We start from the raw sequence: 27,333 nt of genomic DNA, 5'->3' as shown, positions 1-27,333 counted from the left end.
AATATATGCTAGCTTCTTCTTTTTCTTTGCAGTGAAGATTGAGCCAAGCTTTGCACATGCTAGGCAAGAGGTCTAATACAGAACTACATCTCCAGAGCATGAGCTAGCTTCTTATATTATAAAACTTTAGCCCCTTAAAAAAAACTTTACCCCTTATTTTGTGTTCTTTTGTATTGGTAGGTCTAGATTGGTCTCCTTAATGGCTGAATTCTTATGAGATTTTAAATTTGACTTTCTACAATGTATTGTTAGACTGAACCACTGAATTTACTGATTCATGGTTATTAATTGCAATGTGAACTGTGTGTATATGTGTGTTTGTGTGTGTGTGTGTATGTGTGTGTGTAACTTGTGTGGTTCAGAAGAAAGCTATGGACAAATGTAGGGTTATTTTTGTTTTGGGGTTTTTTTTTGGGGGGGGGGTTGTTATGTCCTCTGTCTTCCCATTTCGGGCTACATAGATTTTCAAACTATGAAAACGTTAAAGGTAAAATTTCAGAAACAGACAATATAGGTTTGATGATTCAAACAGTTGTTTTCTGCCTTACTAATATTTACCTTGGTTTTTAGGGTCCTTTAGGATTGATGGGACCTGATGGAGAACCAGGAATACCAGGATATATGGTAAGTATTTCTAGTTACTAAAACACACATACACACACACACACACACACACACACACACACACACACACACACACACACAAACACACCTACAAAGTAAGCTAAATATCACTGATAAATCTTCCTAACATATTTAGTTTTCATTCTTTTATAAAATGAATGTTATTTTCATTCTTCTATAAAATGAATGTTATTTTTTTCTTTTCAAAAATGATGCAATCTCCAGTAGCATGAATTTGGGTGGTGTCAAGCAAACCATGCTGAAAGATAACAGAGAATGTTTCTTTGTGTGTCTTTCTATAGGGCCATAAAGGACAGCCAGGCCTGTCTGGATCACCAGGACCTAAAGGAGAAAAGGTGTGTTGCCGACGCCTGTAAAGTTAAACATTGAATTTATGAATTTTTGCTAAAAGAATGGATTTGAAACATCCCCAAAGGATGAAAAAAACACTTTTCAAGGTGGATATTTTGCAAATCCTAAAACATAAACATCAAAGAGCTGATATTTAAATAAATTATTACTAAAATATCTGCAATCGATTATTTCAAAACTGAGGTAAAAAGGTACATTAGCAAGTGCTTTGTAATCTGTAAAATTCTGTAACCTAAAATGAATTACATATTGAAAGGGGTTTTATGATTAATTATAGTTTACTTACATTAAAAGTTTTTAATGAGTTTGGAATAACTATAGCCATTCTCTTGATTGATGATGTAATTAAAAATCTCCACATTGAGAAAAGTCTGACTGGTTTTTTATGTAATTAAAACAGAGTGGCTTCAAGAACCATGCATAAATTATAATTGTGCATAAAATATCATATGATTAATTTCTTATTTAAAAGTTTTTGCTTAAAGAAAAAGAAAGCTGGAATGTGATAGAGGGGGTGAAATTGATTGTAATACAGTGGAAATGTGTGTAGATGAAACAATAAAATCCTCCCTGTACAATTAGTACAAGCCAATAGAAAATAGCCAAGCATCAGTGGCTCACACCTGTAATCTTACCTACTTAGGACACTGAGATCTGAAGCTTACAGTTTAAAGCCAGCCCAGTCAGGAAAGTCCATGAGACTCTAACCAGAAAAAAAACTGAACGTGGAGATTAAGTGGTAGAGCACTAGCCAAGAGAGAGAGAGCAAGATAGAGAAAGAGAGAAAGCAAGAGAGAGAGAAAAAGAGAGAGAGAAAGTTGGCTCATACCTATAAACATAGATACTTATGAACCTGAAATACAGAGGATTGCAGTTTGAAGCCAACCCAAGTAGAAAAGTTCATGAAATGCTGTCTCAAAGTAAACAATAAAAATAAATAAACAATCAAAGCAAAGGATAGATCAACTGCCAAGAAAGTACTAGATCCTGAGTTTAAATCTTGCTGCTACCAACCATGTATGTTTACTGATATTTTAGACACTAATAACCTATGTATTTTGAAAGGTTTTTAATTAATGCTGTTGTGTAAATACATGATTGTTTTCATTTTAGGGTTACCCAGGAGAAGACAGCAAACTCCTTGGACCGCCTGGGCCTCCAGGTGAACCAGTAGGTCTTTTTCTAAAATTATTTTGGTACTTAAGATGAAGTGTATCAATAAAGTCACAACACAAATTTCATCTATCCAAAGAGTGTTTTACTTTGTTAGTTTTATAGCAGAATAGTATTTGCTCTCAATAAATCTGAGCGATATAAATGTTTTAGATATTATATAACATGACGTTTAAGAAAGTAACTTCTAATATCTAACTTTGAACACTGAGTATATATATGATAACATTTGACAGAGATTGTCCAAAACTTATATACTCCTGAGGGTTCTTAGGGAAAATATTTCTTTACTTATCACCTATGTATATGTGTGTGTGTGTGTGTGTGTGTGTGTGTGTGTGTGTGTGTGTACATATGTAAAGCATTTTTAAAGCTGATCAATATACTTTTTAGTTCATATAGTTACCAAGTGATTTCAAACCTCTTATACCAGTTGTTAAAAACAAAAATCTTTAAAAATTCATAGATATATATTCTTGTCATTAAGTATTTTAGGGATTAACGATAGCCATAGTTTTTGAAATGTTGCTTATACAGCTTTAATCTTAATAACTGCATCTACACTTACATTTGACTAAAATAATATCTCAAGGATATATGTGAATTAAATGGGTAAGATAAAATGTATGCCAAAAATAAAGATAAAGTTAAAAAATTTCATTTGCACATAATATCACATAGAATAAAAGAACCTCAAAGCACAGAATCAGAGTATGTAACAAACAGAAAATTATCATGACTGCTTTAATTATTCATCATTCTTAATTTAAATGTATGAATGTTTCATGTCTACTGAATAAAATCACTATAGCTATTATGATAGACTTTTAAACTTTTAATAAATAGGAATAGTATATCTTCTCTGACCTTCTTTGACCTGAATGTGGATAAACAAGTACTACTGTACTCGATTTGACATATGTTTATATTTGCTTTTAATTGTATGCATTGTTTCCATGTATTTCTTCTCTGTAGTTTATATTTAATAAACATATATCCACATAGAAAATGTGTTTAGCACATTTGGATGTTCAACTTTTGCCACTGAAATTCAAATCTTTTAAATTATTTAGAGGTACTGAACAAATTCTTATATGTTTGAATTTTTTATTTTTGGAAAAAACAAACCACACTTAAATTGTGTCAACTGAATTCATGAATACAGCTGTGAAATTAATTCTCTTTGGGTGTGGTCTCTGTAGGGCCCCATAGGGGACCAAGGAGAGCGAGGAGACCCTGGAGCAGAGGGATATAAGGTAATTGCTACTACTTCTAAATTTCAAGAAGGATTCTCTATAGCTGGTCTCAGTTTCAAATGGATATATGCATCACTGAGATAATAATATCATATGTCTTTGATTTTTCATTTTTTATCTTCAAATAGTTGTATAAAGGAATTTCACTTTAGCAATCCACTTATGTATATAATGCATCTTTATCAATGTCACCCTTCCTGCCTTCTCACTCTCTTTCACCTCAATCCTACTAATCTTTTCAAGTTTCTTAGTTCCATTTTCATGTATGCACATTGAGTATTATGAGCAATATATTAAATGTGTTCAACATTTCTGCTTTCTAGTTTCGGATCCTTTTTTCTCAAATCATCGTTGTTTCTTCCCACTGCTACTTTTTTCCTCTTCATACAGATCTCAGCAGGAATTTTGTCTGACCTATCTAAACTAGAACCGTAGCTATCCTTTCTGTCATATTACCTGATTTATTTCATGGTATTGTGTGTTATTATCCTCTCAATTTTTCGAACATTTTTCTTTGCTTATATTTCTTCCTTTATAAAATGTGAGATATATAAGAAGAATCATGTTTCTATTTTTCATTAGCATATCCCAGTCTCTTGAACATAAATTTCCTGGTGCATATTAGAAATTTTTTAAGTTGTCAGAGAGGTAGATAAATGTTATAAAAAAAACATTGTGATCCAAATAAATTCTTAATCACTTTTATTTTTAGCAAAATTTTACAAGATCAACTTTATCAATTAATATTAGACTTTGTTTAGAACTTATTTGAAATCATATTTTTAACTCATGTTGGTGTTGTGGATGTTTTATATTCTTGCCTCCTATCTCTTCTCTCTGTGTGTAAAATAAGAGTTGCTAAACAAAATAGCCATCTGGTAACACTTTCCCTATAGTTCCTGTGTTATTTTTCTTATTCACAGTATGCTCTGCTTGCAATCAGCATTATATAATTTATACATGCATAAATCATATCTGTCCTTTTTTTGTATGTGTGCCAGTCCTAGGGCTTAAACTCAAAGCTGGTCCTGGGGTTCTGTCTCTGTCTCTCTCTGTTTCTGTTTCTGTCTCTCTCTCTCTCACTCACTCTCAGCTAGTGCTCTGCCTCTTGAAACACACCTCCACTTCCAGCTTTTTGCTGGTTAATTGGAGATAATAAAATCACAGTTTTCTGCCCTGGTTGGCTTTGAACCACGATCCTCAGATCTCAGCCTCTTGAGCAGCTAGAATTATAGGCATGTGCTACCAGCACTCAGCTGTCCTTTATAATTTAGCTCAAACTCTCCTTTCTTCTAACTCACTTTCACTCACAGAAAATTTTCCTATCTGTACTGTACTGGAGTCCTACATTATTATTATTATCATTATTATTATATATCACTCAACACAAGTATTTTATCATATTCTATTAATATTTTTGCTAGTTTTTTTCAATGTTCAGGTGCCTTTGCTCCCCTATTGGAATATGAGTTCTTTCTTTTCTACATAGTATCTAGTTCTGAGCCCCTTTGCCTAATTTATAATAATGAATGGACGGGCTAATTAGTCCAGTTCATGTCTCTCTCTCAAAGAAAATGTTTTATGATTATTTATGAAACAGATTAGCCAGTTGAATATACAAACTGATAGCCAATTGTCATTCTTAAACTGATTTTCTCAAGTTATTTTTATCTGAATTATTTTAATAACTTTCTCACTTGATTCCCTGACCAAGCCATAGCCCTTTTAAATCTGTCCTCCATGTAGCGTGTTCTGCCACATGAATCTCTAGTTCTGCTGCTATCTCCTTTGCTGGAATGCTCTTGATGTACTGTTGGAACACTCATCCTCCAAGATGAGCATATCATCACATTCCTTACAAAATCTTTTCCAGGATCCCCTTGCATCCAGTTTATCCCCTCTCATATTATCGGGCAATATCCACCACTTCCCACAAAACTCTTTTACATTATTTTTACAACATTTAGTTATAACACTTTACATTATTACCACTACTTATATATGGCCATCATCAGATTTTATTTGAATACACCTAAATAATTATATGGTTTGCCTTTGATAAGATTTGTGTTTAGGCTTCACGAAGCCAAAGGGAAACAATTACTTATTCTATAATCACCTGAAAAGGTTTCTATATGCCTACAAATAAGAGTAGCAGCAAAGCCATAATTGACCAGGATAATTTTGAGTTTTGTTCATGTGCCCATTTTTATTTGATTTTGTAACTCCAACTTTTCACCAACCAGTTCTCTCCCAAATCCTCAGTAAATGACTCACAAAGAATCATATTAGCTTTACCATGCCCCTCCTTGATTGTCCTGATTTATTATATACTGACTCTGTTCATGCTTTCTTGCTTAGGGTCAGAGTAGTAATGGCTTTCTCTTGGTGTGCCTATGGACTATCTAGAAAGCTTTCCAAAGTAGCCTTTCTCTTTGACATTGTTGACATTTTTATATAAGATTTTATATCTAAAGAAGCTGAAGCTTAAAAACCATCAATAATTACTTCATAATATGCAAAGAAGGCTTTGTTTTCCTATTTGCAAAGTCTCCTCCTAGCCACCACCCCGCCCCCCCCCAAAAAAAAGAGTCGATGAGCCTTTCTATAAGAAATTTGAGTAAAGAAGACAGAAGAGAAGGGGATAAAAGATTTCATGCAGAGATCTTCCAACCAAATTTCCCCCTGGGTCGTTACTAGTTTCTGTTTATTCATTTGAGCAGGAAATGTTTTGAGTTAGCATTTCATTGTAGGGAAAAAAAATAGAGTGATAACAGATTGCTGGTTGTCATAATCATTTGATATTTCTTCATATTACATGCTGTAATTGCTCCCAGTCTTCAAACCAGTAAATCTACTATCCAAAAGCTGTGAATTTAGTTTAACAAAGTATACTTCCACAGAGGAGTGGGTTGAAAAACAGAAACTCTTTTCCTTTAGTTGTTAGCTTTACAGTCAGCCCTCTGTAACTAAACAATAATTCATCCAGGAACAGATTGAAATTTGTCTTTAAAACTTACATCAGTCTGGGACTCTGTGGCTCACGCCTGTAATCCTAGCTACTCAGTAGGCTGAGATTTGAGGATTGTGGTTTGAAGCCAGCCCAGGGATCCAGGGGAAGAAATTCCATGAAACAGCCTCCAACAATCACAAAAAGCTGGAAATGAAGGTGTGGTTCAGGTGGTAAAGTGCTAGCCTTGAGCAAAAAGGCTCAGAGACAGCACTCTGGCCAAATTCAAGTCCCCAGACCAGCATACACATTAAAAGAAAAAAGAAAAAAAGAAGACTGCCTATCATCTGTACTGAGTGTATAATTTTTATAGTTATAACTTTTGTAATTTTATAATCCTGGGAACAGTATAGTATGATGACTCCTACACAGAATTTATACTGTATTTGGAATTATGATTTCCCTAGACATGATTTAAAGTAGACACAAGCACATATACACAATACATAGGTTATATGCAAAACTATGTCATGTAAAGGACTTGAGCATCCTTAGTTTGGGGGACCTAAAACCAATATCACAAAGATATCTCAAAATGATAATATTACTTTTATAAAACTGCTTTAATAAATTACAAGAAATGGGTAACAATGACAGAAATATACTTTCCCAGTTCTAGAGATCTGCAATCAGAGAGTACACTGGATTAGTCTCCCTCTAGAAGTTCTAGAAAGAATCTTTCTTTGCCTCTTATAAGATTCCTATGGCAGCATCACTCCAATGTCTGCCTCTGACTTTACCTAGCCTTCTTCAATCTGTTTCTACCTGCCTTCCTTGTCTCCACTATGAGGACACCTGTTAGTGAATTTAGGGCCTACAGGATAACATGGGGTGATCTTGATATCTTTAACTTAATAACATCTATAAAGTCTCTATAAAGGTTTATAAAGATCACATTAACAGGTTTCAAGGATTAGGACATAGCCATATCTTTTGGGAGGCCACCTTCATTAGGAAGGTCAACATGCAACCCATGACATTTACAAAAGGAAAAAGCAAAATAAAACTCATTATTTGCCCATCATAATAACATGTACTCATCATAATAACCAGAAGATATTCTCTTTCTATCCCGTTTCCAATCTCTATCACATTAGGTAACAGTAGCCTATGCTGTAAATTACATGTATCCCCTACTCCAATAATATACTCTTTTGTTTCCTTAGGGCCATGTGGGTGTACCAGGCCTAAGAGGTACCGCTGGACAACAAGGGCCCCCAGTATGTTTTGAAAGCATTCTTTGTAATTCTGATAACTTAGGAAATTAACACTAATATAACTTATTTAATCTTGGCTTTATATATGATTTGTCGTGGTTTCTATTTAAAGGGTGAACCAGGAGACAAAGGTGAACAAGGATTAAAAGGAGAGAGGGGATCTGAAGTAAGTTGGATTGTTTAAAATGATAAGACATTTTTTGTTGGCTTAAGAAAGCAGAGGCAAAAGTTTGTTTGTTTATCATTCAAACCATCATTCCTTCAAAAATAAAGAGTACTCTCACATATGGTGTTTGCTAATAATTTCACTAAAACGTAATTTTTGAATGATTCATATGTTTTGACTGTTTTCCAAATCACCTTGTGGAAATTGCCTAAAATTGTTCCAAATTAGGAGTTTCCTTTAAAAGTTTCAAACAGAGGTACCAGCATTATATAGTGAAAACAACTATCAAGCAAACCTAGTTTGTTGTAAAAGGTATTAAAAATAAACATTACTCAGCAATACTTGTTCCAGCACAGTAATGAAGACTTCATTATCAATCGAAAAAGGTATAGGGCACTCTTACAATGGTCTTTTACAATAGAGAAGAGAGATTGAACTCAACTCTGAAGACGGAACTAGCAAGTAGAAATTTATAGCCAAGAAGCAGGGTGGGAGTTAGTGAATGGAAAATTTCTAAAATGAAATGGCTAAAAGAAATGCTAGGAAGATTCCTAATAAATAGATCTGATTGCCTTTTCTCACTGAAAAAAAATCAAGTTTTAGCAAGAAACTGTAGTCAGTTTACCAAAATTCCTCTCCAACCCTTTTCTCCCAATATCTGATCATTCTGGTGTGTAATCAGTCAGGATCCTCCACCTTCCCAGTGATGTCTGATCACTGAATTTTATAAGGAAGTAAATTTGTGGGCCTACAAAACAATCATTGTCTCATTTTTCAGATGAAGAAATTTCAATCCCAGAGAGATGACTAGTCCTCTGAGATCACAAAACTAATTAACAACAGAGCTAATACTAGAAGTTTTATTTCCTGAATCCCATTATTACACAGAAGCATTGCTTTGAATATTTTTGCAAATTAAGTAAAATGTGATTCATTACTTAACCATCCATGTTAACTATGGACAACTATAGACAAGATTTGAAAGCAAGTCATGACCAGTACCTTTTTAAAAGCTTTCTGTAAGATGAATGTAAGTGAACCTTCTTATACTGTTTTTCAAAGACTTAAGATTCAAACCATAACTTATTTTCCTCACAAACAAAAGCCAGATATTAGTAAGCAGAAGTTTCTTAGAAAGAGAGAGAGTAAGATAGAGAGACATATAGAGTTACAGAAGTAGAGATAGAAGAGAGAGGGGGAGAGAAAGGAGGGAGGGGAAGTAAAAGGGAGAGACTTAGAATAAACTTTTAATAAAGCTAAGTATGTTTATTTTATCAAGATGTCTCCTCAAAGAAAGTTAAAACTAGCAGAGAATTGTGATAACTATCTCTGATCTTTTAAACAAAAACAACAAAAATAACAATATTTACTTTAAAACAACAAGGGTTTGGCACATTAAAATGAAATTTTTTTAAAAAATTAAATTATTTTTTTCTAGAAATGTATGTACATCCTCAGGGAATACAACATTTTCTGAATGATTCTTATTTCATATAGACCACTCAATGTATTTTCAGTGTCAGCCAGGCAAAACAGAAAGTACATTTGTATATGCACTCTAAAGACTACACACACAAAATTCATTTGCCTTTCCTATTATGAAAACAGAAAGTCTGTTCATTGATTTATGAGGTACTTATATTTAAATGAAACATAACTAAATTAAATCTGGAAGTGGCATCAAATACTATTTTTATTATATTCGAATTTGAAGAGTAACTGTTTTTCCTTCTTATGCTACCAATTCAGTCATCTACTAGCACCTTATATAACAACATATTTTCTTAATTTTGGTCCAATCTGTAATTTCCTATTGAAAAGACCACCTCTGTGTAAGAGTAGTATTTAGTAATATTTAGCTTTTAGGTTAGTTATAAAACTAACCAGTAATTCCAGCTTTGAGATTTTTTTAATGCAAAAATTCAAAAAGGTACTGTCTTAGTTCAAGTTATTATAACTAAGCACCATAAATGAGGTAGCTTAGAAACAACAGAAAGTTATTTCTAAGAGTTCTGGAGTCTGCCATGCAAGGTCAGGGTGCCAGCATGATCAGGTTCTGGTGAGAATCTGCCTCCACAGTCCAGACAGCCAATTTTCACTTCATCCATAGGTAGCTCTAAAATCCTTCAGGATGGTCTGAACCTCAAGATCTCATCACTCCCCAAAGCCCAACTCTCACTAACAATACTAGGCATTACCATTATAGAATCTGGATGTCGATACATGAATTTTAGTAAAGACAAAAATATTTCATTTATAACTGTTTGTGGACGGAATCAACATTTTATATGTTAGTGATCTATGCATTTAGCACTACTTTAAAACACTTTATGATTACAGTATAGCTTGAACAAAGACACCCCTTCCATCATGATCCACCAAGACTTTAAATGAGTGATTTTTAAGGCAAGTAGTTTTCAAAGTTGGTGACAGAACACTTGATTTACCTATCTCCTCATCCCCAAATTTTTGGAAAGGTATTTTGGGGTTTTTTTGAAGACAAGATAGCCTTAAACTCATAATTTCTGGCCTCAGCCTTCCCAGTACTGAGATTAGAGACAAACACAACTGTCTAAGATGTTGGATTGTATCTCGTACAGAAAATATTCTTTTTCTTTGTAACAACATGTACTATTTCTTCTAAAATGTTGAAGGTTATTGTCAGACAGTGCAACCTCTGAAGTTGTTTGTGTGTGTGTTTGTGTGTTGTTAAACTGAATCGCAGGCACCTACTGTCTTCAAATTTTAATAATCATCTCAGGTAGAACTATTTTTGGTAAGTTTTAATGATTTCTGGGAAATCTGGTATCTGGTAATGACAATATGATTTTTTTTCTTTTTCTTTTTTTTTAAATTGTGAAAATACTGTACAGAAGGGTTACAATTACATGGGCAAGATAATGAATACATTTCTTATCAAGCAGTGTAGCCTCCTCCTTCCCATCCTTTCCCATCATCCCCCTACCCCCCCACCTAATCCTCCTCCCCCCACCAAAGTAGTAAAGTTCATTTTCGACATAACGACTTGTACATCTCATTGTTGCAATGGGTCCACCTGTATCCCTAGTTAAACGATTCGTTTTTTCCCTTCCCCTCCACAAATTATACCGATATCAAATACAGTGAAAGCAGGGGTTATACCGTAGGGGAGGGATATACAAAGCAACAAAGAAATAATCTTATAAATGTGTTAGAAACAATCGCATGAAAGAAAAAACATTTGAATACATATCTTAGGGTTCATTTCCCTAACATCAACTTATCTGACCTTTTCTGCTTGACTCAGACATATACTAGTTATTGCAAATAAGGGAAACCATGAGACCATGGTTCTTTTTCTTATTTGGAGCTCACTTTTCCATATTTTTTCTTAAAATTATCTTATGATATCATGAGAACAATGGCAGGATCAAAAACTATCCTGTCAGATCAGTTATTGCTGAATCAATTATGATTTAAAACGTCTCATATATGGAAAAACAAAATTTCCATGGGAAATTAATGTCTGTTCCTTGATTTGCAAGAATGTTCTTTATGCTTCCAGAGAAGCACATATTAAATTATGGGTTCCTGACAGGAACCTAAGTACTCAATTTAGCCACTTTCAAAGGGAGACAAAGGAAGCAGTCGCTAGTGGCTCATGCCTGAAATCCCAGCTACTCAGGAGGTTGATTTTTTTAGGATCATAGTTCAAAGCCAGCCCAGGCAGAAAAAGTTTGTGAGACTCTTATCTCCAAAAAACTACTCGAAAAAGCTGAAAGTGGCACTGTGGCTCAAGTGATAGAGTACTAGCCTTGAGCACAAAGAGGCTTAGGGACAGCGATCAGGCCCTGAGGTCAAGCCTAGGACTGGGGGGGAGGAGGGGAAGAGAGAGAGAGAGAAAGAGAGAGAGAGAGAGAGAGAGAGAGAGAGAGAGAGAGAGAGAGAGAGAGAGAGAGAGAGAGAGAGAGAGAGAGAGAGAGAGAGAGAGAGAGTCCCTCCCTGGAAGTGGCCACACTTGCTAAATAATTCTCCTCTACAAGTAAGATACAAGATCTTAAATTGTGGGACACAGGTAGTTCATACCTGTAGCTATTCCAGAGGCAGAGATGGAGAAGATTGTGGTTCAAAGCCAGCCCAGGGAAAAAGTTCTTGAGACCTCATCTCAAACAATAAAGGCTGAATGAAAAATCAAACACCTTTCATCCCAGGAGGATTGTGGCCCAGGGCTAGAGACGCAGCTCAAGTGGCAGAATCCCTCTTAACAAGCACAAGGACTTCTATTAAAAACCTTGTATTGTGACAACAGCCACCTCTATAACAATTATATATACCATATATATGTGCATAGATACATCTATATGTGTGTATATGTATCATATATATAATATTGCTTATTTTATCATGCAGGTGTCAGTATTTTTTTTCTGTGACTTTAGCTGAACTAAAAGGTAAATTTATTTCAGTTTATTTACAACCATGCTTTCCATTTTTAGGGCCCTAAAGGGAAAAAAGGAGCTTCTGGTCCTTCTGGGAAAGCTGGCATTCCTGTAAGTAACAGGCTTCTTTTATCTTTCATGATTTCCTAAACAGAATTGACAACTTCAGCAAGCAGGATAGTTGGGGCCAAGTATGTCATGTTGGATAAATTAAATCATATTGAAAAAAATTTAAATCTGTGCTGGAACACAGAGGGAACAAAATATGACCACTAACTCAAAACCAAACTTGTTTAAATCTGAGTGCCTGCAGCTGAAGGCTAAAATTTTCCTGTGTTATGGAGCTCTCCCTGAGGACTCCTGTTCATCTCTCATACTGAGCCACTGGAAAACAGGGAACTTGGAATCATGACTGGCTGAATTGTAACAGAGGTCAAGATCTTCACAGATAATTAAAAAGACACGAGCTGCACTTAATTGGAGGATTCAGCCTCTCATTCTCCTCCTAGCAAACAGAACAGAAAATCTGTGAAACAGTGATTGCAGAACAAAAGTTAATTTTGCCATAATATGTTTTCTCCTCTAGCCAGTCAGATATGTGTTGATTCGTTTGTTAGTAGATATCATGCTGTTGTCCCCTTGCCAGAATTAAGATGCCTGCTTTGGGTGGCCTGTCCTGGCTCCAAAAAAAGTGAAGAAAAATGAAGATAGATTGCAGATACATTCAGATCAGAGATCCTACAGATGAAACCCAGTTGTCCAAGAACAGAAACAAATGTTCAGACTATTCTTCAATTATGTAATTGCCGAATTCAAAGCATACCAAAAAGAACTACAAGAATTTGTTGTTTTGGAGAAAAAAATAAAGCATGCTACAGGTTTTAGAGATAGTCAATGACAGCCTATATCCTAAGCTGACAGGTACATATAGCATCTCTTGACAGCTGGTTATAAAGCATGGGTTGGCACTATGAGAAGAACCAGAGAATATTACTGAGGCATGAAAGATTAGATAACTTGGTATTTTTGTTGGGGTAACTGTTTTATTTATTTTTTCTTTTGTGAATGCAAGCACATAAACCCCAAGACCTAGGAAAATGTTCTACTACTATCCCTATTCCCCCAGTCCCTCTTTAAGGAAATTTGTTTGTTTTTTTGTTTATAGGTAGACAGGGTCTCACTCTGTAGCCAAGGCTGACCTTGAAATTGAAAATCTCCCTTCTCAGTCTCCTACTGAGATTATAGGTACACATCCAGCCTTTAGGGAACTTTTAAAGATGATTATCAGTTAGAATAAAATAGTAAATCATTAAGAACTTGAAGAAACCAGTGGTTTCTGTGACAGAAATAGAAGCTCCTTTGTCTTACCTCCAGTAAATAGTAAAGTACTGGTTATTTAAACATCTTACCAAAATGTCTCTATAATCCAAGCAACTTTTAATTTTCAAGGGACTCCCCGGCCTTCCTGGGCCAAAAGGCATGCAAGGATACCACGGAACTGATGGCACCTCAGGAAATCCTGGAAAAACTGGGCTACCAGGAAAACAGGGACTTCCTGTGAGTAGTTGGCTATCCTTTTCCTCTTCATTTCTTGTGTGTAAATGTCTCTTTACTAGACCCTATTTTTCAGTCTTTCTTAGCCTTGGCATTGGCTTACATTAAGTCAATTATTTCTCTAATAGTTATTTTGCAATAATATTTATGATGCACAAGAATGTCAATAGGTATATTCTCTTTAATATGTTAGATAAACTAACCCAGAGTATCAATTCTTGCATATAAAAGTTAGGTTTTTTTAATGAACTGTAAGGAAGCTCCATTTTAGGGACTGTAACCATTTGGCTGTGTTTTGAGTTCATCACAGGTCTTAAGCCACCTCTGGAACATTTAGGTCTTGGCAGTAACTCAAGGCAGGTTCTGCCAACACTAGTTTCCCTTTGCTTTTACAGACCCAATATTTTTAAGAACTGTATGAATATTTTTTCCTCTGTTTATCTAAGGGTAACACAATGATATAGACCTTCTCTTACTTTCATGTAAATTTCTACCTTATTTATTTGAACAGAAAATTATAAATAGTACTTTTGTCTTCATTTAGCTATTTTCTTTTTCTGCCTTCTCCATTGTCAACCATATGCAGGTATTTTTGTTATAAAATGCAACATTTTTATTTAAAACATTAAAGAATTAGCTATATACTTTCAAGAATCCAGTGAAATATACATTTTTACATTTCCAGAACTTGGATATGCTTGTTTGATGGTTTCTCTGCTTAAACTATAAATCATTTCTAGTTGTTTATTAAGTCTATACCTAAATTCAAATCCATATTAATGTTCTTCTTTCACTATGTTTAGATTCTCATTTGTTTAAAAAAAGAAAAAAAATCTATGAAACTACTAACCAATTTATTTCAGAAATAATTATCTAGTCAGATTATATGGGAAAAGATGGACTTTTTGAGGAGTTTGCTAATACTTCTTGTGAGTAAAATAACCACCTTTTTTCTTTATTTCTTATGTGTATATATCCCCTTACTAGACCATATTGGAAAAGTATCTCTAAGTATCTTAGAGTATCAGATTACGGCTTAGATAATTTTTAATGTATATTTTTATTGTAAAGATACTGCACTGAGGGGTTACAGGTACATGAGCAAGATAATGAGTCCATTTCCTATCGAGCATTGTTACCCCCTCCTTTGTTTTTCCCCTACTATCCCTTTCCTCCCCACCTCCCCAACTCTTTTCTCCACCCTCCCTCCAAAGTTGTAAAGTTCATTTTCAACATACTGTCTTGTACATCTCTTACAATGGGTCATCCTGTATCCTTATTTCAGCATTTTGTTATTTCCCTTCCCCTCCCCAAATGAGAAAAATGTATATAAAGGATGCAGGACACCAGAATAAAATACAGTGACAACAGGGGTTAGATAATTTTGATGGCAGGCTGAAGTGTTTTTTTAATTCACGTAGGTATTTTATGAACCTTATCATGCATACTTTGCTAAATCTGAGATTCAGATCTTAAGAAAGCTATGCACTGGGCTTTCATCTTCTTTTCATCCTAGAAAATCTTGGAATTTCTTTTTTTCCCAGTGTTCAAATTCCTAGAATATGATTATAGGTTCCTTTGAAGAAAGTTGAGAAAAGAGTCATTATTTATACTTCAGCAAATTTCGTCTTCAAATAGAACCTCCTTCCCTTCAATGGACCTAGTTTGGAAAGTAAGACACCATGAATTAACACAGAAAGATTAATTTATATTTTTATAAGACCTAGAAGTTTTCCACCTAAATACTAATACATTCTGCTTCTTTATGTTATATTGATTCCTAGAAGTAATAAGTTAAATGTTCACTGAACTATCACAACAGATCTGTGCAGGTCAATACATTCTGATCCACTTCATCAAGAGTTCTCGGTCTTTTCCCTGTCTACTCAAACCTCTGGGCTCTTTTCTTGACTTAGAGTTCAACATTACATTTTAGTACTGACATTAAAACTAAAGCGACTTGTATTCCCTAGGCAAGTACTCTACCACTTGATCCATATCTCTCAACCATTTTTGTTTTAGTTGGTTCTCAGATAGGGTCTCTCACTTTTTGCTTTGTTTTGTCTAAACTGGCCTCTAATTGATATCTTCCTTAACTTCCCTTGTAGCTGGGGTTATAGGTATGATCAATAGTACCGGGCTTGACTTTTTTTTAACTGCTGCTCCTATCTTAACAGAAGACCTTGAAGATACTAAAGACGTCTTAGGATACAGACAAATATATCTACCATCTCAATTCAAGAAACTATCTCATTCTTACTCCTCAGGAAAACCACTGGCCAGCAACTAGAGAGTATGATACAACAGGGTGGAGAAGGGGAGGAGATTTGTTCCCCAAAGACAGATCAGTCATATCCAAGAAACCAGTTTAAGCATTCTCATTTATGAGTCTTTGTAGCAGTTCATCCCAGTTTTGGCAAAATCCATCTGATATGCCAAATAGCCCATTTTTATATGGTGCTAGAAATAAGAATGATTTACACACACACACACACTGATCCTGGGTCTTAAATTCAGGGTCTGGGCACTCTCCCAGAGGTTTTTTTGGGGTGTGTGTGTGTGTGTGTGTGTGTGTGTGTGTGTGTGTGTGTGTGTGTGTGTGTGTGTGTGTGTGTGTGTGTGTGTGTGTGTGTGTGTGTGTGTGTGTGTGTGTGTGTGTGTGTGTGTGTGTGTGTATGAAAATACTATACAGAGGGGTTACAATTACATGGGCAAGATAATGAGTACATTTCTTATCAAGCATTGTAGCCTCCTCCTTTGTTTCCCCTTCCCATTCCTTCCCATCCTCCTGCCCACCCCCCACCCAATCCTCCTCCCTCCCTCCCCTCCCACCCAATCTTCCTCCTCCCCCCCCAATCCTCCCCACTCTCTACATAACGACTTGTACATCTCATTGTTGCAATGGGTCCACCTGTATCCTTATTTAAACGATTTGTTTTTCCCCTTCCCCTCCACAAATTATACCGACATCAAATACAGTGAAAGCAGGGGTTATACTGTGGGGGAGGGACATACAAAGCAACAAAGAAATAATCTTATAAATGCGTTAGAAACAATCGCATGAAAGAAAAAAAAAACATTTGAATACATATCTTAGGGTTCATTTCCCTAACTTAACTTTATCTGAACTTTTTTGATTGACTCAGACATGTACTAGATATTGCAAATAAGGGAAACCATGGGACCTATGTTTCTTTGGGCTTGGCTTACTTCACTTAATATAATTTTTTCCAAGCCTTTCCATTTCCTAACAAATGGGGAAATGTCATTCTTTCTGATGGAGGCATAGAATTCCATTGTGTATATATACCACATTTTCTTGATCCATTCATCTACTGAGGGGCATCTGGGTTGGTTCCATATCTTAGCTATAGTAAATAGTGCTGCAATAAACATAGTCATGCTGGTAGCTTTAGTGTGTTCTTGTTTGTAAACATTTGGGTAAATGCCCAAAAGTGGGATTGCTGGGTCATAGGAGAGCTCTATGTGGAGTCTTTTAAGGAACCTCCATACTACTTTCCAAAGTGGTTGAATGTGGACAGAAGGGAATCTCCCAGAGTTTTTTGTTCCCCTCAATGCTAGTGTTTTAACACTTTAGCTACACCTCCACTTCAGGCTTTTTAGTGGTTAATTGGAGATAAGAGTCCCATGTCTGGCTTTGAACCAGGATCCTCAGATCTCAGCCTCCTGAGTAGCTAGGATGACAGGTATGAGTCGCTAGCTCCTGCTGGTTTCTACATTTTTTTAATGGGAGAAAAATAAGTAGAATGTGTTGTGATGTGAAAATTATGTGAAATGTGAGCTCACTATACATAAACTAATTTTATTAGAACATATTCATTTCTATAGGACTACTTTTGCTGTACAATGGCAGAGTTGAGCAGTTGTAACAAAGACCATGTAAACAGAAAAGGCTAAAAGAATTACACTTCAGAAGAAAGAATTGTATAAACTCTGGTCTGTTTGTGCTGTCACTCAGTTCTAGTTACTTCAATATGTCCTCAGATGTTGAAAAGCGATCTCCATTCTTTATACGTTTTTTAAAGATTGACTTGTTATAGATATTCATTTTCCCACATACATCTAGATTTTGATTTTTTAATGTTTTCAGGTAAGAAAAACAAAGTTTAAACTGTCATTAGGTTTGCCTTGAATTTATAGATTTATCTAGAGAAAGCATACATTTCAGTTATTTAATATAAAACCATAACTATTCCTTCCATCTTCTATAATCCTATATTCTTATCTTCTATGATGTTCCATTACAGTAATGTCAAAAATCTATACAACGTTTGGTATGTAACAGGAACTATGACAAGTTCTATAATGTTGTAAACTACTTAATCTTTTCAATCTTATGAGTAGGTTCAAGTATAATTCTTATTTTACATATGAGGAGACTAAGACATTAAGAGATTAAGTAATTTCCATAATCACATAGCTATGGAGAGTTTAATTTCATTTTATTCTTAGCGCTATATTAATTCCATATTTTCTCTTACCAGACTGCAATGTTGCCTTCAAAGACTTCATGTATTTGTTTTCACTCCTAGTTACTCATTTTGTGTCTGTGTGCTGGTCATGGGACTTGAATTCAGGACATGGGCACTACCCTTGAACTTTTTTGCTCAAGGTTAGCACTCTACCATTTGAATCACAGCTTCACTTCCCATTTTTTGGTGGTTAATTGGAGATACGAGTCACACAGACTATCCTGCTGGGGCTGGCTTTGAACCACAATCCTCAGATCTCAGCCTCCTGAGTTAGGATTATAGGCCTGAGCCACCTGCACCTACTTCCTCATCACTCTTTGTTATTTTTGAATAAACATTACTTACTGGTATAGGCTATGATCTAGTACAGCTCAATTCATAATTTCTAATCATTTGCTATTGAGATTATAGTGGGTTTTTAGGTAGATATCATCAAGTAAAGACAGACATGTCTTTCCTTACATTCACTTGTTTTTCTTCTATGTGAGTGGTAAGGTACTTTGAACAAAGGGTTTAAAAATATCAACAACAGTGGAAATTCTCCTGCTCCAGATAAGACAGTGAATATATCTAAATTTTCATTAACAATATTTTCCATCTTAAATCAGATCCTCTTTGCTAATACTATGTGTCCGTTTCTTATGATTTCCATTGGATGACTAAATTTTCTTCTGACGTTTAAAAAGTTACCCATTCTTTTGTTTTCTGTCTTATAGCAATTGAATTGGACTCCAAAATTGAGTCAAAAGTCTATTTATTAAAAGTTTCATTTAGCATATCTTATTTCATTTAACCTGTATCTTCCCCATAACAAACCAAGCACGGTCATATCTGCTCAGGTCCACTCTTCAATAGCATTCGTTCATACTGCCTCAAATTTGACTGTTAACTTTTTTGCATGTACTTTCTCTTTTTATTCCCTTTTGTTTCTTTTATTTTACTCCCTTTTGAGAGTGGTAAACTTAATTAAGCTATCAAAATTCTGTTATTTTCAGTGACCTATAGATTATAGATTATTGACCTATATGACCTATAGACTCTCCTAAGTTTGTTTCCATTGCTACAATTACGTCAAAAAATATTTTCAGTGAAGCCATTTGTGAGTCAGCCTTCTGAGGCCTTATATGAGTATACTTTTATTAGTCTCACATGTACAAGTCATATTCAGAATTTTACTGGAAGCTTTAGTCAATGCAATAATGTTACAGGCAGGGTAATAAAAAGAAATATGTGTTTAAGTTGTCATGGGTTGGTATGAAATCTGGTAAGAAATTGAATGAGTTTAGTAAAGTTGGAGGATGTAAGACTCATATACAAAAATGAATCACGTGTTGTATAGTGACAGGATTCATCTTTGAGGAGAGTGATGTAAAGGAGCGTTACTTTTGTGCAAACATCACGAAGTAAATGAACTTGGGTGGCAAATCCTATTCTTTCCTACACTATGAGATATTGCTATTTCTCATAGAAAACAAGCCTACATGTACAACACGTTACCATACTGAATATGACAGCAGTTGCAATTGTAATTCAATAGTAGATATCATGTAAAAATAGGTAAAAACTGGCCACAAATGGCTCGTGCTTCTAATGCTTGTTTCTCAAGGGACGGAGATCTGAGGATCACAGTTCAAAGCTAGCACAGGCAGGAAAGTCCATGAGACTTTTCATCTACAATTAAACACCAAAAAGATCCAAAAGTGAAGCTGCGGCTCACGTGGTAGAGCATAAGCCTTGAGCAAAACAAAACTCAGAGACAGTACCGAGGCCCTGAGTTCAATCCCCAACTGGCACCAAAAAAAAAAAAGGCAACATCCCTAACAGAACAGTATGGTGAAAGTGTGGTGTAAGAGATATTTTTAAGTTATACCAACATATACCAACATAAGTTATACCACTGCATGAATGGAACTTGCAGGATAAATCACTGAATGGTTAAGTGACTACGAAGGCCAAGGATAGAACTTAACACTGCTGCAGACTTAGACCATACCATATTTATTTGTTTCTTTGTTTGTCTATTTATTAATTTGCCTTTACAAATACTTGAACTCATAGCCTCATACTTTCTCTTAGGTTTTTTTTGTTGTTGTTGTTGTTCAGGGCTGGTGTTCTACCACTTGAGGCACAGCTCCACTTCTGGCTTTTTGCTGTCAATTGGCAATATGACTCTCCAAGATTTATCTGAGTGGGCTGGCTCTGAGCCTTGATCCTCATATCTGAGCCTCTTGAATAGCTAGCATTTTAGGTACGAGCCACCAGTTCCTAGCCACAATTTTTAAACCTTTTCTATCAGGAATACACTAACCTTTGGTTATTATGTTTCCAATTTATACAGTATAATAACAGCTCAAAATAAAAATGTATTTTATAGTCATACAAAATGTTTCCTTGTTCTATTTTTTCTAATTTTCTATTTAAAATAATTTTAACCTTCAAATGGAGAGTTAGTGATACATAAAAGCAATGATGTGGAGATTTATTCTGGTGCAGCAGCAGTAACATAACTGCACAGTTTCAGGGACAAGAGTGTGCTAATAATAGTTCCAGTGACCAGCAACAGGTATAATACATGCTGCAGAGTTCTATTTCTGACTTTCTAAATTCCCTTTAATTCTACTTCTAATTCTAATTTCTTTCAAACTTGGTTCTTAGTTTTTACCTGTGATTATAGGAACTACAAAGTACAGTTGTCTTTTTTTTTTTTTTTTTGGTGCAGGGGGTGCTTGCTAAGCAGATACTCTACCACTTCCCATAATTGTCTTTTTATATCTTTTCTGTCTTAGCTATCTAGTGTTGACTAGGTAAAGAGTCTAACACAAAAATCTAATGAAATTCAATTATGATCTTTTGTTATAGGACATCAGTAACTTTAGCGAGGAATCATTTTGCTTGATTAATGTAAGATATAAATAGAATTAGACCTCTTGAGATGAGTGAATGATTAAGATATCAAGATATTCAATTAACTATGAAGAGGTTAAGTTCTGAAGGAGAAAGTAAAAGAATAATTAGACAATAAAAGTAAGATAGGAAGTTATTTTCAAATGAGAGATACTTAAGCATTTGTAACTTCTCATCTGAAAGGCATAGTAGATATGGAGAGATTAAAGACCAAGGAAGAATCTGAGTGGAAATTAGTCAAAAAACAAAAAATGCATATTCTACCCACTCTTGCTAAAATACTCCATTAATAGTTATGTTCTTGTTTAAAAAAAACTGGATTCTGAGCCACATGTCCCTGTCTAGAAAACTCATTGTACTCTGTGATAAAAGAAAAGTGACATGAGTTGCTGTTCTGTAAATATTCTTGCAAATACATCCCTTTGCCATGAAGTTCAGTGACATCTGGTAGTGAAATTAGAAAGCAATTAGCCATCAGATCATAATCATCAGTTACTACTTTTAAACACTTTCACAGAATAAATGAAGATGATTTTGCATGCATTCTTAGTATAATAAGATGTCACTGTGTTGAAGTGTTTTGTATCCATCAAAATAAAAAAGAAACACTCTCTTGAATGATCTTGTTTTTAAGCCCTAAAGTCTGCACATATTTGGGGAATTTGTGAATATGGCAATGGTTCAACAAGTATTTTTTCTCTGTGTAGAATATCTGATATGAGATTGTGATTATAATGCTTTGTAAAGAATTTGCCCAATGAGATGTTAAAATAAAATGTTTAATGGCAACAGGTCATCATGGAAAATTATGTCTAAGGGAACTATTTCTAAAACCTACTACTAAAGTAAAACTAAGTTTTACTAAGTAAAAACTACTTACGAGAAAGTAATACCATCCATCTCTAAATATTAGCAAGTTTCCTGGAATGTTTTCAACCAAGGATAAGGACATCTTTCCATTGCTCTTTTTTTTCTTTTAAAAATCATGGCACCATGCTGTTTCTTGGCTTACCTTTAGAGATTGCTGGGTTTATCCACTGAAAAAATATTTATTCTGGGATTTGTATAGTTATGTAACTGTTGACTTTCCTAAACAATGTTCTTTTTACTTTCTTTCTGTCCCTTTTTCACTTTTTTTTTTTTTTTTTGATGTGGTCAAAGATTTAAAGAATTCCTGGCATATTCACTTTTTTCAGTGTTGATGTTTTTTCAAGATCATGTGACTATAACTGAAGGACAGTATTGGAGAGGCTCAAGTTGCCTTTGTGAATTTCCTCTGTACAAATGAGTATTCTGAGGCCAGTCAACTTAGCACATCTGTACTAAATGAGTCTACCATGCTGTTTTCATTGAGTTGGACTTCTGTTCAAACATAGTACCTCCATCATTTGGGGAAAAGGAAAACAACTTTTCCTTGCAAAAATCATAAATCCATTTGTCACCAAAATGAAGGCTTACCACTCTTTTATTTTTTTTATTGCTGCCACTAATAAAACTGGTTTCTGGAAGGGAAAGAAGGAAACAAAACTAACAACTTAACTTAGGACAAATCAGGGCCTTTCAATCTTAACTTTCCAGTTGGTCACAAGAATGCATGTTTAAGTGTTGTCTAAAATGAGATTTTTGTCTTGAACGTTGAAAATCTTGGTTTTCCATTTATGGATTTCATTCAGTACTGTATAAGGGGAAAACACACTTCATCAGCCCACCCTTAATCCACGCATAGGTACAGCAGGACCACCGTGGAAGTGTCGATACGAAACACTAACAACTCTGTGGTCCATCTGGTCTCTGGGTACTGTAGCTATGAGCTAGTCATATTCAAGAAACTTACTTTTAAGAAGATACAGTGTTTTTCTTCAGCTTATTTTGGAGAAAAAAAAAACTGCATTGGCCAAATCTACAAATCAACAAATCCTGTCAACTGTTCATTATTATGAGGTTGATTATATAGCTATGGCTCACCCTTCTTACTACTTTCCCTCTTTCCCCCTTGCTGCTTTGCTTGGCCCATTTTCTGCTCATTAGGACCTCTTCCAGAACCGACAATACTCAGTTTGTTTGGATGCTTATTAACAACAAAATGAAGATGTGTTAAAGGATATTAGTTTCCTATTTGAATGTTCAGTGATTCCCATCAGATAAAGTTCATACTCTATAGTATGATGTTCTTTCATGATCTGACCTCTATTTACATTTCTAGTCTTAACAGTCTACCTTGATACTGTATGCTGTGCATTGCAACGATCATAGAAGCATTATTAAATGCTTTAACCATGTGCCAGTCATTGTTCCAGGTACTAAATACCTACTAGCACACTAATCTCTACAATACTTCCATGAAGAACTATATTGTAGTTATCTTCAGTTTACCAAAAGTAAGCTGAGACTCAGAGAGATCAAGTAGCTTGCCTAAAATCACACAGATGAAAAGTAATGGAGTCAGAGTTTAAAACAGACTAATTTCAGAGACCTATTATTAAGCACTGTGCATACTTTAAACATAGTTAGGCATTACTCCCCAAATCTGTGTATTTCCCCCACTTTCTTCACTTTATATATGTAATTTATTCCCTCTGCTAAACCACCTTTCAAACTTCATGATGAGGTAATTTATTAAGTTGTTGGGACTTAATCCAATTGGTACCTCTATAATTAAGTCTTCAAATCAGAGTTAAGCATGTCTCTTCTGAGCTTCTCTAAACACAGACACTTCTTCCATAAGAGCATGGGAAATATAGATGCTAATTCAGGTTTTTCCTAAGAGGTTGTAAACACTTGTAGACCTGCTATTGTCTTTTATTCATCTTTGTATGGCTAGCACTGGGCACACTGTCAGGCTCAGAAAAGCTTTGTAAATCATTGAGCAATGAGTGTTCTTTTCATGGTAACTGCAATCCTAGAGACTAGAATTTAAAATTTAACATCTTAAATACTGGCTATTGAATGAATTCAATAATAGTAGTCATATGATTTTCATAAGAATCAAATGAGTACAGCTATTACCATTTTCTAAATAAATGGATGCATGTTTCTGTCTTCTAGTGGTGTAATTGTAGACATGGCCAAGAGCCAAAGTATGGTTAAAACTTCTGCTAATCCCTGGCAATGCTGTGGTTGTGTATTGAGAACAAGGTAAAGGAAATTTTAGAGAATACTCTTATTTTGTCCTAATAGAATATTATAATTTGCACCATCTGTTTTTCAGGAATAACAAAATATCAGTTGTTCTAATGGAAATTGGCAAATAATTTCTAAGATGTAAAACAATGTCAAAATGCCTGTTCCCTAAAAATCTGAGCAAGAGATTAGCTTTGCATACTCTTGGAGACATAACATAAGCACATCTATCTTTAGTGCCTGAAGACTTGGCTCAACTTTCTCTTGGTTCCTTGAGCTTTACTATGTCCAAGGGCTTAAAATAAAATTACCACCTAAGTTAGCATACAACTCATTTATAAATCTTATTTCTAGAAGTTACTGCATTGTTTATGATTATACTGTAGGAACATCTTATGAATGCTACATTATTTATGTATAATGCAGCCATGCATATAATTATCCAATAATTATTATCCCACATAATTTTAAACAGACATTTCTAGCTGGGATGTATTTGGTAAACCAAATAAAATAAGAAATTTTTATTTAAACAGAAGGGTTTTTACTTGCAACAGTAAAGGAAGAATTGCTTTTACAAACTCTTGGGTTTGTTGGCTAAGCAACAAGTAAAAAACAAGCATTACTAATGTTGCCAGAAATGGAACTTCAGTATAATATACTGATTTTAGTATTGCATAAAATAAATCAATTTTGATTACTATTTTCTCACCTAGTTAATAATTATTACATAATTAAAACTACATCAACGTAATACTATGTACACAGAAGGTGATTGGCAGCATAGAAAGCAAAAGGAAAAACTTCTGTAGAAAATTATCAAGGTTGTAATTTAAAGTTCAATGTTACTTTAAATGAATCATTTTATTGTTGATTAAAGCAATGAGATTAACGTCATTAATGTTTACAATTTCACTCTGTGTAATTATAAATAAAGGTGCTCATTTTTAGCTTATCTTTATCATGTGAATATCTAATGTTACCCTATTTTTTAATAAGTTTTTCATTGTGAAAATACTGTACAGAGGGGTTACAGTGACATGAGCAAGGTAATGAGTACATTTCCCATCAAGCATTGTTGCCTCCTCCTTTGTTTTTCCCCTACCATCCCTGCCCTCCCACCTCCTCAATTATATTCCCTCACTCCCCCTCACCCTTACCTTCCCCCTGCCCCCGCCCCACCTAAATTGTAAAGTTTGTTTTTCATCATAGCGTCTCATACATCTCATTGTTACAATGGGTCAACCTGTATCCCTATTTAAACAATTTGTTTTTTCCCTTCGCCTCCCCAAATCATACCAACATCAAATAAAGTGAAAACAGGGATTATACCGTGGGGGAGGGACATACAAAGCAACAAAAAAATCATATGGTACCTTACAAATACGTTAGAAACAATAGCAAGAAAGAAAAGACCACTTGTGTCCCTATCTTGGGTTCATTTCGCTTAACATCATCTTATCTGACCTTTTCTTCTTGTCCTAGACATATACTAGTTATTGCAAATAAGGAAAACCATGGGACTTATGTTTCTTTGGGCCTGGCTTACTTCACTTAGCAAAATTTTTTCCAAGTCTTTCCATTTCCTAACAAATGGGGCAATGTCATTCTTTCTGATGGAGGCATAGAATTCCATTGTGTATATACACCACATTTTCTTGATCCTTTCATCTGCTGAGGGGCATCTGGGTTGGTTCTATATCTTAGCTATGGTAAATAATGCTGCAATAAACATAGTTGTGCTCGTAGCTTTAGTACAGTCTTGTTTGTGATCATTTGGGTAAATGCCCAAAAGTAGGATTGCTGGGTCATAGGGGAGCTCTATATGGTGTCTTTTGAGGAACCCCCATACTACTTTCCAAAGTGGTTAAACAAGTTTACACTCCCACCAACTGGCCACATCCCCTCCAGCATCTGTTGTTATTAGAGTTCTTGATTATAGCCATTCTAACTGGGGTGAGGTGGTATCTCAGTGTTGTTTTGATTTGCATTTGTTTTATGGCTAGGGAGGTTGAGCAATTCTTCGTGTGTCTATTGGCCATCCTTCTTTCCTCTTCAGAGAAGTTTCTCTTTAAGTCTTTAGCCCACTTATTTATCGGGCAGTTGTTTCCTTGAGGATTTGTTGTTGGAGGATTTAATTTTTTTTTTCAGGTAAGTGGTAGGTTTATTCATCGTTCAAGCTGGCACCAGGCCATCTTGGTCCTCCACCTGATGGGGAAAGGCCTGGGAAAGAGAGAGCTGGGAAAGAGAGAGAAAGAGAGAGAGCTGGGAAAAGAGCTAAGAGAGAACTAGAAAAGCGAGAAAATAGCTAGAGAAGAGAAGAACTAGAGAAGAGCTAGAAAAGAGCAGAGAGATGGGAAAGAGAAGAGAAGGAAAGAGCTGAGAAAGAGCTAGAAAAGAGCAGAGAGAGAGAGAGCTAGAAAAGAGCTAGAAAAGAGCAGAGAGAGAGCTAGAAAAGAGAAGGGAGCTGGGGGATTTAATTTTTTGAGTTCCAAATATATTTTACACATGAGACCCTTGTCTGTTGGATGGTTAGTGAAAATATTCTCCCAATCCCTGGGCTTCCTATTGATCTTGCTAACTATGTCCTTTGCCATGCAGAAGCTCTGCAGCTTCATGCAATCCCATTTGTCCAACCCTTCATTGATTTGTTATGTTTCTGGGTCTCTGTTAAGAAAATTTCTGCCTGTGCCAAGGAGACCTAGTGTTTCTCTTATTCTGTCCTGTAATGTTTTCAGGGTGTCTTCTTTGACTTCAAGGTCTTTGATCCATTTAGAGTTGATTCTGGTGCAAGGTGGTATATAAGGATCTAGCTTTAGTTTTCTACAGGTGATTAACCAATTTTGCCAGCACCATTTACTGAAGAGGCTGTCTTCCATTCTATTTTTTAGCTCCCTTATTGAAGATTAGGTGGCTATAGGTCTGTGGGTTCATTTCTGGGTTTTCAATTCTAATCCATTGGTCCTTAGGTCTCTTCTTTAGCAAACTTTATTCATCATATTTGCTTCACTCAGTTCTGGCAAAAA

At 35.1% G+C, this 27,333-nt stretch overlaps 1 protein-coding gene across 1 annotated transcript in view; it reads left to right on the top strand.

Moving 5' to 3' along the window:
- Nucleotides 1-27,333, top strand: part of Col24a1 (collagen type XXIV alpha 1 chain) — a 286,389-nt gene that overhangs the window by 213,444 nt on the left and 45,612 nt on the right. The window contains exons 39-46 of the mRNA XM_070007045.1: nt 571-624; nt 927-980; nt 2,110-2,166; nt 3,372-3,425; nt 7,602-7,655; nt 7,765-7,818; nt 12,294-12,347; nt 13,686-13,793. Of these exons, the coding sequence (XP_069863146.1) occupies nt 571-624; nt 927-980; nt 2,110-2,166; nt 3,372-3,425; nt 7,602-7,655; nt 7,765-7,818; nt 12,294-12,347; nt 13,686-13,793 (489 nt within the window). The remainder of the gene's footprint in view (nt 1-570; nt 625-926; nt 981-2,109; nt 2,167-3,371; nt 3,426-7,601; nt 7,656-7,764; nt 7,819-12,293; nt 12,348-13,685; nt 13,794-27,333) is intronic.

The sequence above is a fragment of the Dipodomys merriami genome, unplaced genomic scaffold, assembly GCF_024711535.1.
Source record: "Dipodomys merriami isolate MVZ:Mamm:240054 unplaced genomic scaffold, mDipMer1.0.p SCAF_7, whole genome shotgun sequence".
Lineage (NCBI taxonomy): Eukaryota > Metazoa > Chordata > Mammalia > Rodentia > Heteromyidae > Dipodomys > Dipodomys merriami.
Note: the sequence above shows the minus strand (reverse complement) of the source record. Positions and strands in the feature narration are given on the sequence as shown.